The sequence below is a fragment of the Ictalurus punctatus genome, chromosome 10 (assembly GCF_001660625.3).
Source record: "Ictalurus punctatus breed USDA103 chromosome 10, Coco_2.0, whole genome shotgun sequence".
Taxonomy (NCBI): domain Eukaryota; kingdom Metazoa; phylum Chordata; class Actinopteri; order Siluriformes; family Ictaluridae; genus Ictalurus; species Ictalurus punctatus.
In genome coordinates, this window is record NC_030425.2 from 26,853,937 (window position 1) to 26,867,500 (window position 13,564).

Consider the following 13,564-nt stretch of genomic DNA (forward strand, 5'->3'; position numbering starts at 1 on the left):
AAACCTAGCTTCCTCCAGGGGCTTCGGTTCCTGCTTGTTGACTTGTCTGGGCAGGACGATAGCAGGAGGCGACAGGGTTACGTTCACTAGCTTGGATTCGACTGGCATAACCTGAAAAGTGCAAAATCACACGGAATCTAATACACACCAAAATCAACGAAATGTTTAATTCTTTGAAATCAGAAGCACGGCTCGGCCAGTGGTCCCAGCTATAATAATGACTGGTTTATGTTAATGTGCTCAGTCGAAGGTATTACAGTTTCTATAATAACACCCCGTTCAGAGGGACTTCTATGGCGGACAATCTACGCATTCAAAACAGATAAAACCATGTTACTTTGCAAATTGTTGACGTTTAACATTTATGGAAGGAGTCTCCAGTGTCGGCGCTTTGTAACGGTCAGATTTCCGTCACGGGAAAGTCTTCGGGACAGACGAGTTTGAGATTTCCGGCTTCTTGGCAACACTATTAGCTGCCATTTTTTGTCTTATTAACGTCGAGAGAGGGAAAAAACAAAAGGCTAGTGAGGGAATGACGGCGTATTTATAGCAGTTTTAACCCAAGCTACATGCTTGAACAGTTACTACAGTACATTTAATGTAACTCGAAATGGATAAAAGGCATGACGTGTTTATTGATAAATGAAAAATTGTGATTGGCAAATTTATGTGGTATAAGAGGAATAAAACGCTCATGCTGCATCACAGGGCAGCGTGATACACTCTGAGGAAAGCGCGATCCGCCCTCTGCCACGTACATGACTTCACAGATGGCCACGATTGGCTAGTGCTGCTCTGATTGACAGGAGAGAGAGAGTATGCCATCTGTCCCATCCAGACGGCATAACCGATTTGGCTACGGATGTCCTCGGCATTGGTTGGATTCAAACTTGCGATCCCAAACAATACAAAAGCTTTCCTGTCGTGCCACTCGGGAGCAAGATGGTTTTTTTTTTTTTTTTTCCCCTTTTAACCTTCTCCAGAACGTCCACAGAAAGACGCAAACTTAAATTCCCATGAGGCAAAACACACAAGCACAGATTTGTCTCATGGGAAAACCAGTTCACATCTGCTTCGATCAGAAGGTTGGTGACCATCTACTTCTTTCCTTTCTGCTTCAAAGACTTCAAGGCAACATTCCTTCACAAGAAAAAGTTCAACACTCTCTATCCAAGGGCTGTTGCATTTTCAAATCCTCCGATAATGAATGATATCGAGATCTCCATCACAAGACGGTAGGTTTCGAAACACGACCTCCAAACAGCGAGCATAATTCTGCCATCACAAAGAGAGGAGCGCCACTTTTATTTCTTTCTGCCTTAAAGTCAGAGATTAGATTTTGAGACTTTAATATCGTCCCAGAGTGGAATCTTATCTGCGTCCTGAACTTTATGAGCATCTGTGTGGGATGTTGCTATTCGTTCAAGAATAACCCAGTGGCTTTAAACTTGAACTCGAACCAAAACACAGCAATGTTTTTCTGAAGGCGAACAGAACAGTCGATGCCGTCTTCTAGTCTAATAGGAAGCAAGATATTACGGGGCTCATAAAAATCCGCCTCAAGGTCCAGAATGAAGAGGTAAAAGAATTCGGCGTGAAGATTTGGGTGAAGGAAATGCACCGAAAGTACTCTCTGGGCATCTAAGTGATGCCGATCATTTAGATCAAGTTCATGTTAATACGCAGCACGGCTTGTTGATAGCGTAACTATCGTTTGGGGTAGGCTTTTAAAGCTGAACATTAACACATCCATGTGGAAACTTGGCGTTCTGCAGGTTTACCCATATTTAAACATCATTATTTAAAAAAACAACAAAAAAAAACTATTCTTTATTAAATTTTAGTGCAAAACAATGACTAAACAGTGAAAGAACACCTCCTAAGCATGACACGCTAAATCTTCCAGTAATGCAGCTCGGCCATCGCAGCGAGTCAGCTACCGTAGACACACACTCCGATAAAACGCTTCCTTCTCTTACAATGCGCCGTTACGTCAATAATAACTGAACGGCTAGTCTTATTCGTCCTCGTTTTTGGATTTGTCTCGGATCGCTCTTTTCATTCACGTCATCGATCCGACGTCCCCGAATCCCGCAAAATTAAACGCGCGTGTAATCGATCTAAATAAGTGATCGAAACTTGACAGCATGATCCATATAATATTATGTAAGAATGCAGAATAAGACTTGAAGCCAATCGATCAAATCAAGGTTGACATTAGAGAGACTCCGTGTACCCGTGCGAACTCGAGAGCGAAACGTGCGATACGAACTCTTCCCAGACTTTCTCCGACAAATGCTCCTGCGAACGATTTACAGATAAATTCCTCCGTATCCATTTTGACAGAACAGACCGAATGAGACTTTTAGCTCATTATAAATCAGAAGCTAATGAGAGAAAAGGAGCGTGTTTAAGAAATGAAGGGGGGGGGAAAAAAAAGGTAACAAGCCATAGCAACTCGCACTTATTTCAAATAAACAAACATACAAAAAAAAAAAAAAAAAAAAGCTAAATGAAGCTTGCAGATTAAAAACATGACTCATTTTTTCCATCCACCAAGCAGCAGGAGATTTCAGCTCTACATTCGCTTATATACTGTAAGAGGAAAATAATGTGGGGGAAAAAAAAAAACCCTCTACAAGATCTTGAGATGGACTTACAGAGGACGGGGAGCTGGAGGCGCTGTCGATCTCCTCGGGAGAATCTTCTTCCTCTTCCGGCAGAGTGGGCATAGTGTGGGCGGTCGGAGGTCGAGAGCGAGTGCGAGGGAAAAAGAAAGGTGTGTGGGACTCCGATACTGCGAGATGAAAAGGCCTTGTAGAAGACGGTTTAGCCGGAGGTCCTGCTGTTCCACATTCGGCGGAGATTTCTTTCTGCAAGACATCACACCACAGATATACAAACCGAACGCTTAATCGGAATTCTGCACGGAAAGGGCACGACGTGTTTATGCGTCCAATACTGGCAGCCTTCGCATTTTTCCCTTATCCCCAAGATCCATCGCCCTGCATCTACCAGAGGAGCCTGAGAGGAAGTGGTTTCTCATGCAAACCAAATACTGATCTCAGATACATCCTTACCGACAGTACAGTACACGAAGTGATGTATTTATAAAAAAATAAATAAATAAAATAAAAAAAATTCCTCAGGTATACTATACAAAACTCTCATTCTATCGACCTGATTAAACAAGATCCGGAGATCCAGCGCTTGAATCCGGTGTTTATAAAGCCATAAACGTGTTTTAATCATGTATCTCGGTTACAACGTTCCACATAAAACAACTCCTCCAAAAGCTTCCTTGAAAATGGAGCTAAGAAGAATGAAAGCCAAATTGGGAGAGTACTTCAAACTCCCAAAGGAAAGAATTCCTGAATCCATTACATCTATTTTCTTTTCATCAGAGCTATCTTTGGGTTCCTGTTAATCCAAACAAAAAAAAATTAAAAAAAAAAAAAAAAAAAAAAGGAGGAGAGGGAGACACTGTTTTCGTAGAGACGGATAGATAGGGAGAGAAACCGAGAGAGAAGGAGCGAGACCGCATTACAGGCTCGGATAAACACTCAAAAAATCTACTTCCTGTGGCAGAAATCCTTCTGCAAATTTATAGGAAAAAGGATTTAGGTTGTTCACCAGCATTCAAGTAAAAGCAATTCAGAACATGAGTGAAAAATCTGCTCCATGATCCTATGGCAATTAAGATAAAAATACTGACGAATCTTAAAATATCCACCTAGAATCAAAATAACAATTAGACAGGATTTTTCCCTGATAGATAGCGCCTGAAACACACTCAGCTTACTGAATTTATTTATTTATTTATTTATTTTTTAAATGTATTTTTGGTATGGTCCTCATGTTCTACTTCTTGCTTTTTCTTGCACCGTAGCACTGATCTACACCTTCCTGACCTTCTCTGTTCTTTATTAACTAGTCAGATGCCTTCATTTTTCTTAATCACATCTGCTGAAACATCTGAGCTGGTAGCCCTTAAAAGGAAGAAGAATCTGATCGCGATTATCGAATCAGAAACAGGAACGTCCAAGCCTGTGGGGCATCACACCATTCAACACCATCACCTTTCAAACAGAAATTCTATCACGATCGCGGGTCGGCTGGAACGCAATCCCGTATCTGCTCTACTTTCGTACTAAAGTGCGACTGGAGGTCGTGTACCGAAAACATGTTTTCTAAAAATATCTGTTATTCGCAATGCTAATTAACACAGCACACGAGTTCTTTTCCTGTTCGTCACGTTCGCGACAGGGTGATATGATCACATTACTGGCATTTATTTACATTCAACTACAATCATGGCATTGTGGTGTTCCGTGATCCGTGATCCGTGACCGCCTGCAGCGGTCATTTTCATCAGGACCAGGACGTAGCGTTAGGTTTGCTTTCTTTTTCGTCGAACGACTTCCCCGTTCAAACACAGTGTAGGGGATTCAAGATGGTGTTAGAGTTTACACGACTTCTTAGAACATCCATCATCCCAATATTACAGTCGAGTTTGAAAGGTATGTGGATAGTTTTTCCTTTTTTGACCAGTCATCATTCAGGCCATTTTACATTATCGGACATTTCTGACCATCAATCCTAAGATGAAAAGTATCCTAGAAGTCGTCCGTTTGTCAAACACGGCTCTTTTTTTTTGGTTTATCCCTCACTGATCCAGTACCAAAAAGATTCCTATTGGATCCTGTTTTTTGGTAACAAGCTGGCTCCAACAGAAACCAATAGTTCCTGGGTAGCCAATTGGTTATACACATCACACAAATACGCAACTACGCTTCTAAACAAAGATTCTTCAGGGGTATCTTTGCTGGTTTATTGGCTAATTAAGGGTTCTTTATGGGTTTCTCCACTAATTAAGGGTTTGTTATGGTTTTATTGGCCAAGGATTTTTTTAATGGTTTTGTGGGCTAGTTAAGGGTTTGTTGTGGTTTCTTAGCTAATTAAGGGTTTGTTATGGGTTTTTTGGCCAATTAAGGGTTCTTTATGGGTTTCTCCACTAATTAAGGGTTTGTTATGGGTTCATTAACTAATTAAGGGTTGCTAGTTTGTAATTAAGGGTTCTACAAGTAACCTCCATCTAACAGGGAAATACTCTATGAGATAAACACTCTTTCACTCCCCTCTGTTTGCAAATACTCATCAAAGATCATTTTACATGTATTAATTTGCCAGACACATTTATTTATAAGCGTTAGTGACAGCTTCATGGTACCGGTATTTGAGCTCACAACCTTCTGATCAGTAGTCCAGAGCCTTAATTGCTGCACAACCAAAGAACCCTTAGAAGTTATAATGTTCAAATGTACACTGACCATGTGGTTCTGCGGTCAATTCATTTCATATTTTTACCAATAATCAGCACAGGTTTTTTTTTTTTTTTTTTTTTTTTTTTTTTTAAAACAACTTTATGAAATTTAAAAGTCATCATTTAGACCTTTTTTTTAAGTAAGTAATTTGGTTGCAGCTAATCTGTACTCATTAATTAAAACAACCAATCAGACAACCTTAAAGGACTTATGTGAAGGTCTTCTTTTTTGTTGGATTGGATGATGGTGTCAACTTAATTGTTTTGCATTCTCAAAAATGACATTAATATATCTCTTGGGGCATGCTTGAGACAGTTCTTGTAGTGGAAAAGCAACCAAAAATGTTCCCTGTAGTTTAATTACGAATATGAAAATCTACAGAGAGAAATGACAAATACCTGAGCAACATTGTGGAAGACTTTTTAGAAGACAGTTATGATAAACAGACCGTTTTGGGACAAACAATAAAATCCAAGGTGCTCTTATGGGGTATACATGTTTAAAAAAAAAAATAAATAAATAAAGCCTTCATTTAAAATTGGATATTGCCTTCAAAATCACACTGAAAAATCTTCATCAGGGTGCGACATCCCAGACCCATTAAGCAGCAATGGAGGTAATTATTTACACCCAAGCTTAAACTGATTGTGTGAATAATACAAAAATAAATAAATAAATAAATAAATAAATAAATAAGTAAATAAAAGTCAGCTGACTTAAGAATACAACATACAAATCCTTACCTTTAGTGTTCCAGCCGGTTCTGCAGTCTGTACCCGACAGATCTGAACAGGTCTGTTCCCTGATTCTGCTGTGCTGCACGTCCACTTTGTTGTTGAATCCTTTATGTTCCTGTTGGTCTCCTCTTGGCTTCCTTCACTGGTTCCTGATCCTTCTTCCCAATGTCCACTGCCCTTCGATGCACCTTCACTTAAATAGAAGCTGGGCGTTTGGTCACACTGCTCCGGTTCTGCAGAGCGTCCTTTCTCCACACACGCGAAGACTTCACACTTGGTACTCGGTCCCAATTCTGAACTTCCAGAACTTCCGTCCTGCTTATGGTTGGGATATTTGTTCTCCTCTAGCTTGATGCTTTGATCACAATCAGCTTCTTCTAGAGAAACTCCACCGTTCTTCCTTTCTTCCGACTTTATTCGAGAGTCGTCATCGTCGCCTGGTTCCTCTGACCTGAAGTAGAAACAGGAGGAAAATATTGGCCTTTATAAATACTAAACAGACTTTACTAGAAGCGATTCATCATTGTGCATAATAACAGCAGAGAACGTATCCTGTTGTATTACCCAAGCAACAAAAACATGTCTTTGGTCAACGTGACACATGGGCCTTTCGTTCCAAACTAAAAGCACTTGGGATTTTAGCAGGAACTTGTAGAGAGCCCCTAGTAATTAATCGGAGCTTTGGTGGGTGACAATGTAAACTCTGGCGTTTCTGCACAGTCTCACCTCTTTGCGAAGGGATTTTACATAAACACACACACACACGACTCATCCTGCAAGAACTGGGAGAATGTAAACACTGACCCGGCTCCGTTCTCCCGTGTGTCATGACGCTTTCGCTCCTCGCAGGCAGCGTTCTTGGAAGTTTCCGGTACAGGATCGTGAGCAGCAGCAGCAGACCCTCTCTCACTGCCGTTCTGCACTGGTGGGTTTTGCTCGTTAACCAGTCCCACAGGAAGACGATCTAAACAGACAGGAATCAAACCGACATTAAGACGAGCCCAGTGCCCTGCAGACTTCACGGTTTTATTGTGTTTAGCAAATGGGTCAGTAAAACAAAAAAATACATTTACACTGAAACAAGTGGACACTAGCAGCAGCTGCATTTTCATTTCTGAGAATATGACGACGATGAGAAGGACGATATGCGCAGTACCTGAAGAAGAAGAGTCCGTGAGAACAGCTTCACACTTCACCACTGGCTCAGACGAGTCATTCAGAGTTCGAGTTGCATCATCTGTGTCCTGAGATGTGCCCTGAAAACACAGATGCTTTTGGTTTCCACTGGGATCTTCAAAACAGTCCAGTCCAAAATAATAATAATAATAAAAAAATTATTTTTCTTTAGTAGCTTTTGCTAATCTGGAGTCAATATAGATACAAGAGCAAAGCCAGAGAACAGTGAGAGGCACCTGAAAAGCTCCACAAGAGTCCAGACACACTCTCAGGCTCAATCTAGCACCCTAGGACATTCTTTTCTTTTAGGAAAAGGATCCAGAGCCTTCAAAAGAAGGCTTTCCTTAAGAGTGGACAATATTGAAATAAAATGTCTTCTTTGAACAGTCAGAGCCCAGTATGATGCATCCATGATGATATATCATGTATATATTGTTATATAACATGTATATTGTTTTGGAGTTATTAAGTAACCACTCAAACATTTTAATAACTATAAAAGTACTCTATAATAAATATTACAACTTTGTTAATTTCCTACGGTGACCATACGTCCTCTTTTTCAGACCTTAAAAAAGGATCCGGCCCGGGATTTCTAAATTTGAGAAAATGTCCTGGATTCGGCTTTAGTTTCATTATGATACGTTTATGGTCTAATACTGCATCATGCGTATACTGCATATTTGCATTTCTTTAACCCCTCTCTGTAATTCCCACCTTCTCGCACACCGATTGGTCGATTATAAAAGGCTTGCAGAAGCTATTGGCCAAATTCCTGCCTCTCAACTCCTAGCCTACATTAGCAGGTATTGAATTGATTTACACTAGTGTTATGACTGGTACTAGAATTTACACTAGATTTTAGTCATTAGGCACTAGCGCTGTCGTTAGCTTTATGACTGGAACAAATATTCTAACTAGTATTATGACTGGAACTAGCATTCCCACTAATCCTAAAATGCTAATTTGGACACTAGTTCCAGTTATATGATTGGAACTAGCGCTTTCATTAGCATTATGACTAGAACGATCATTTACATTAATGTTATGACTGGAACTAGTGCTCACATTCGTGTTTTATGACTGGAACTAGAAGTCACTATCATTATGACTAGAACTAGCATTCAAATTAGCATTATGACTGGTACTAGCGGTTATGTTCATGTTAATAGATGGAACTAGCACTCACATTGCCATTATGAATGGAACTAGCACCTTCATCAGCATTATGACTACAGCCACCATTTTCTTTTGTGTTATGACTGGAAATAGCACATCACATTCGTCTTATGACTAGAACTAGTATTCTCACTACCCTTATGACTGGAACTAGCACTCCCATTCACGTTTTATGACCTGAACTAGGGGTCAGTTTATCATTCTGACTAGAACTAGCATTCTGATTAACGTTTACTGCTAGTTCCCGTCATAACACTAGTGTTATTAGTCTCACTGGAACTAGTGCCCAAATTAGTGTTTCATAACTGGGACTAGCACTCATTAGTGTTATGACCAAAACTAGAGTACATGTTGGTAATAACTGGAGTTAGAGCTCACATTAGCATTATGACTAAAACTAGCATTATGAGTGAGTCATAAAGAAGAGCCATGCACCTACTAAGAAACAAAGCTAAAAATCTTTGGCAGATGCTACGTATATCCGAGTAAACTAGGATTTAATTTAAATCGGTTGCCCAATGTTCGCTAGCCTGCTAAAGAACTGAAATACAAACCATTATAGTCCAACATAAGCTAGCTTATAAAAAACATGGCTAGATACTGAGCAGCTGGAGAGGAAGCATTAGCTAATCTAATTACTGAGGTAATTATAGATAGCACAGTGCAGTGTTCAGGTTGCTGGCTCGCCTCACATAGTTTAGCATCATTAGAATACATTTCTGGATTTAATTACAAACGAAGTAAGGAGAAAATGACGTCTTGTTTTGTCGTCATATCAACTGAGCAAATTTACCTTTGTGCACTTCAGTTTTTGAGCGTTTAAGGGTGTGTTTATTGCCGCGGAACTGTCCAAACCAGTGCGGATCACACCAAGAATATTTGTAGCAATATTTTACTTCACGTTCTAACATTATAAAGGCAGGCCGTTTATACAGCCAAACATGTGACCCTTCCATTTCATTTTGATCCCAACATGTCAGAGAGAAGATTTTGGCCCAGACATGCAGACCTTAGAAAAGAGCTCTGTATTTTAACCGATCGCTGACAATTATGCTCAAATAGCCTTGTTTAAATAAATAAATAAATAAATAGATAGATAAATAAATAAATAAATAAATAAAGGCAGATTAGACAAATCAAGATATGAATCTGGATTGATTGACAGTTTTGTAGGTGTTGCGACGGTTGCGCAACTTTGATATTAACCGACAACCTGGAAGCCCCGCCCCTCTCATCGTCACTCGATTTTCTTGCTCGAAAAACGTGCTGATGTGCTGCTCTAGCTTTCCGTGAAGGTAAAATGGAGAATGTTTCGCGTTCATTAATGTGAAATAAAATCTATAAAATGTATGGTAGACTGTTCGCCATCAGTTAGCTATATTTAATGAAAATTTTATACTCAATAATACACTCTCTCACTCAATAGTGAAAGGACTCCTTGTAAAATGCTCTATACGCATTTACCGCGTGTTTACACCCCCTATCCCGGGACGACTCGTTAATACTTTTCAGGTTGGGCAGGTTTGTTGGTCCATCCAGCTCATTGTATACCAATGATGTCTTCCAGGATTAAGCATCTTATTTGATTCCCAAGTGCATGCTTTACAGCTGCACCAGAAACATGTAAAGATGCTCAACAGCATTTCAGGAGTGTAAAGTTCGCAAACATCAGAACGTTGACCCACAGTGTAACCAAATCACATCTGTGTCTTTGCTGCACTCTCTCTCGGGCTCTCTGGTCAACGTGGAGGAGCTTCTCATTGACCAGAGCTATTTTTAGCACGCCTTGGCCCATCCCTGCTCAGGAAAAAAAGTTCCGCTCTCAGAAGAAAATAAATCTGGAGAGGACGAGGAGGGTCATGTGGCTGACTCGTCCCATGGGGTCCTTGGAGAAGCTCTCGCCGAGGCTTCATGAGAAAGTGAGCGCTCGGCCTCCTCTTCGTCTCTGATGGTTATATAAGCAGCTCCAGCTCAGCAGATTTGTTTAAAATTTGGTTACACAAGGCACAATGAGGAAGCGGTGACCATCTCAGCTGAAATGCTAAAACGATGTCAGGTGAGCATCACCCAAAGCGTGATCATAAACGAATAACCAGCAGAGACGAGCTGAGCAAACACGGTCACCATCTCAACCCACCATAAAACTGTGTTTATATGTAACGTGGCATGAATTGGCAAGAAAATAAAAAAATATATATATAGAACACTATGTTTAAAATACTGTTCACTACAGCACTCTTACAAAAAAAGGTTTACAAATGACTTTCAGGCACAAGTTAGAAATTAAAACTCATCATCATCAATCAAGTGCATGTTCCGAAGGAAGTTCAGCTGTCCAAGTATTTGTGCAAGCTTGTAAAATAAATCCTGCAGTCAAACTGTACCTGAAAGTCCTGTACATATCACGGACGCTCCTTCAACTTTCGTTCCTCTTCTCTACTTTCTCACTCCAGCGCTTGTTTTTTTCCCCCCCTTCTCCAACTCTTCAGTCTTTCTCCCTTTTCCTTTCCCTGGATTTTTTTCTCTCTCCCCACACCAGCCTCCCTTTGACTCCTGGGAGCTTTGACCATTTAAGGAGAAGGCTTTTTGTGCCTCTCTGTGCAGCTACTGCCGTGCGCTCTCTCGCCCAACAATCCAGCAAAACTGCAGCTGAAGAATGAGTGTGTCCCTGTACCATAGCGTGTCTGTTTATACCCTGCTCCCTCTTTAAGATGGGACACTACAGGTGAATAGGGCAATTTTGTATTTAAATAGATAGATTTGCACTTACTGATGCACTTGAGCCTTTGTTCTAATTAAATGTGTTAATTTGCAAAACCATAAAAGTACTCTTTGGATGATAAAATTAAAAGTGTCTTTGACTGTGACCAACAGTTTGTTGGAAAATTATTTCATCATTATTTAAAGCCAAGAAAACACCACAGGCTGCTATAAAACCTTTTTTTTTCTTTCTTTCTTTTTTTTTTTTAAATAATTACTCAGTATAAAATCAGGGTTTGGAAAATTACAGAGAAACTGTACTTTTAATTTTAATCAATTAAAAAAAAAAAAAAAGTGTCTACATTTACAAGTATTCAAGAGTAAGGCCTGATGACTAGCTAGTTTGCCAAATAATCAAAAGGAAAATATTCTGTAATCTTAGACAAACCTAGAATTTGGCTGGCTGGTTAGCTGAAGTTGAATAACTCTGTTGAAATGAATGCGAAGGCAAATTAGCAAGGATTTAGCACATAAGTTCTATCTAGCTAGTTCAACATGTTAGTTTACAAAAATACTTAACTAGCTAGCTAATTTATCTAGCTAAATTACAAACCTTAGCTAGCTAATTTACCAAACTTGACGTTAACTCAACATTAGTTCTTTAGATTTGATGTCGAATTTCATTTCAGGAGGCGAATGAGACCTCATCCTGTATGAATCGGCAACAAACGTAACGTCGTACTAAGAAAGGGAAAAAAAAAGTTGAAACCTCAAACAGCCTGAGAGAACTCTGAAAGAAAGACCAAGTAGGAGCAAGGAGTGAAAAGATTTTTTTTTTTTTTTAAATAATTTAAAAAAAAAATAAAATTCTCTTGGGGATTCACCACCGAGGGAGCGTATTTAAAAGTATTGAAAAGTATTTTCCACCCCTATATAAAATCTTACAAATCCAAATAATGTAGGAAAAGAACTTGTGTATGAACAATTAAAAAAATTTCATGAATGCTGGTCATCTAGAAACAAATATTTTGGGTTCTGAATATATATATATAAAAAAAAAAAAATTGATAATTTGAAGAAAGTAGTTTTATATACGATGTGGGATTTTAAATGCCGTTTCCACTTTATAAGCCTTATAAACCACAGTAACTAAAGAAAACCGACATGTGCATCATAAGGACAAACAAACCGACAAGGATATACGACGTGACGTTATTGTGAAGTAGGTGGAGCTTAAAGCCTTTTCAAAATTGCCGTTTCAGAAATCCTGGTGGTTCGAGTGGACAAAACGGTGAAATTAAGAGCAATTTATACAAAAACGGATATTTCCACCTGTGAGATCTTCTGAAACCTCTAATATGGACATCATGGAACTTACAAGTGGAAAAGAACTGAAAATGTCCAACTACTGATGCAAAAAAATAAAATAATGTAAAAATTTGCATATAATTTACTGTTTTTAAATAACACATTATCTCCTTTGTAAATATAATTAGTTCTATTTTATGAACTGTACACATAGTGGTGGGAAAAAAAAAGAAAAAAAAAAAAAAACACTATTTAAAAAAAGAAAGCTATTTACAAACAGCTATACAAAGTTGTGAGTGCATAAATATTCACCCCCATTGCTGTAAAACCCCTAAATTAGTTCTGGTGCAATCAGAAATGACCTAATTATTTGAATCGAGTCCAGAGTTTGCAATTGAAGTGTCATACGATCTCGATATTAAAACACACCTGTTCTTGAAAGAACATCATAAAGACTGAGGGCTACCAAATATTTATAAGTGTTCGACATATTGTTTAAATCAAATGGTAAGTATCTCTCGCTCGGTCCTAATTTATTTATTTTTTTTAAAATTCATTATTAAGGGCTATTGTGTGTATATTCATGACATTATCCTAAATAAGTCCATTTCTGGTTGCATCACTACAAAAATGTGGGAAAGTTCAAGTGGGGGTTGGGGTGTGCGCGCGCAAGTGTTTGGGGGAATGCCAAATCAATAATAAATCAGTCGAGTTGGATCATAACATCCATCACCCAGGAATAAATCTTATTCCACCAAGAGTTACGTGATCCTTAAAACGTTCAAAGCTTCAACTGACACCTATAGCAAAAAGTCCAATCCATTCTGTGAATTAGTGGAGAAAGTAAGAGTGTAAAAATGTGCTGCGGAGCAGAACCCTTACCTCTCGGCTGTTATCCTCGGCTCCTGCGTGCGGAAAGCAGCCACCTGTTTGAAGGGAAGTGGTTACAAAAGAGGTACAGGGGTTTATTTGCATCTCACTGGTCCATCATGCAAATGACCGAGTGTTACAAAGCATTAAAATGGACAGCCTTCTCTACGCTGACGTACTGAAGCAGGTTCAGACAGTGATTGGTGGTTGAGTTTTCCATACTTCTTTTCAACTCCCTCATCTCGCTCTCGCTCCGTCTCCATATCTATG

The 13,564-nt window shown here is 39.3% G+C and overlaps 1 protein-coding gene across 2 annotated transcripts in view; it reads right to left on the reverse strand.

The window, feature by feature from the left end:
* mrvi1 (murine retrovirus integration site 1 homolog) overlaps positions 1–13,564 on the reverse strand; it is a 53,278-nt gene that overhangs the window by 22,144 nt on the left and 17,570 nt on the right. For both annotated transcript variants that reach the window (XM_017477866.3, XM_017477865.3), the window contains exons 19-24: positions 13,307–13,350; positions 7,218–7,317; positions 6,866–7,025; positions 6,068–6,512; positions 2,661–2,873; positions 5–111 (exon numbers count right to left, since the gene is read on the reverse strand). In XM_017477866.3, the coding sequence (XP_017333355.1) occupies positions 5–111; positions 2,661–2,873; positions 6,068–6,512; positions 6,866–7,025; positions 7,218–7,317; positions 13,307–13,350 (1,069 nt within the window). The remainder of the gene's footprint in view (positions 1–4; positions 112–2,660; positions 2,874–6,067; positions 6,513–6,865; positions 7,026–7,217; positions 7,318–13,306; positions 13,351–13,564) is intronic.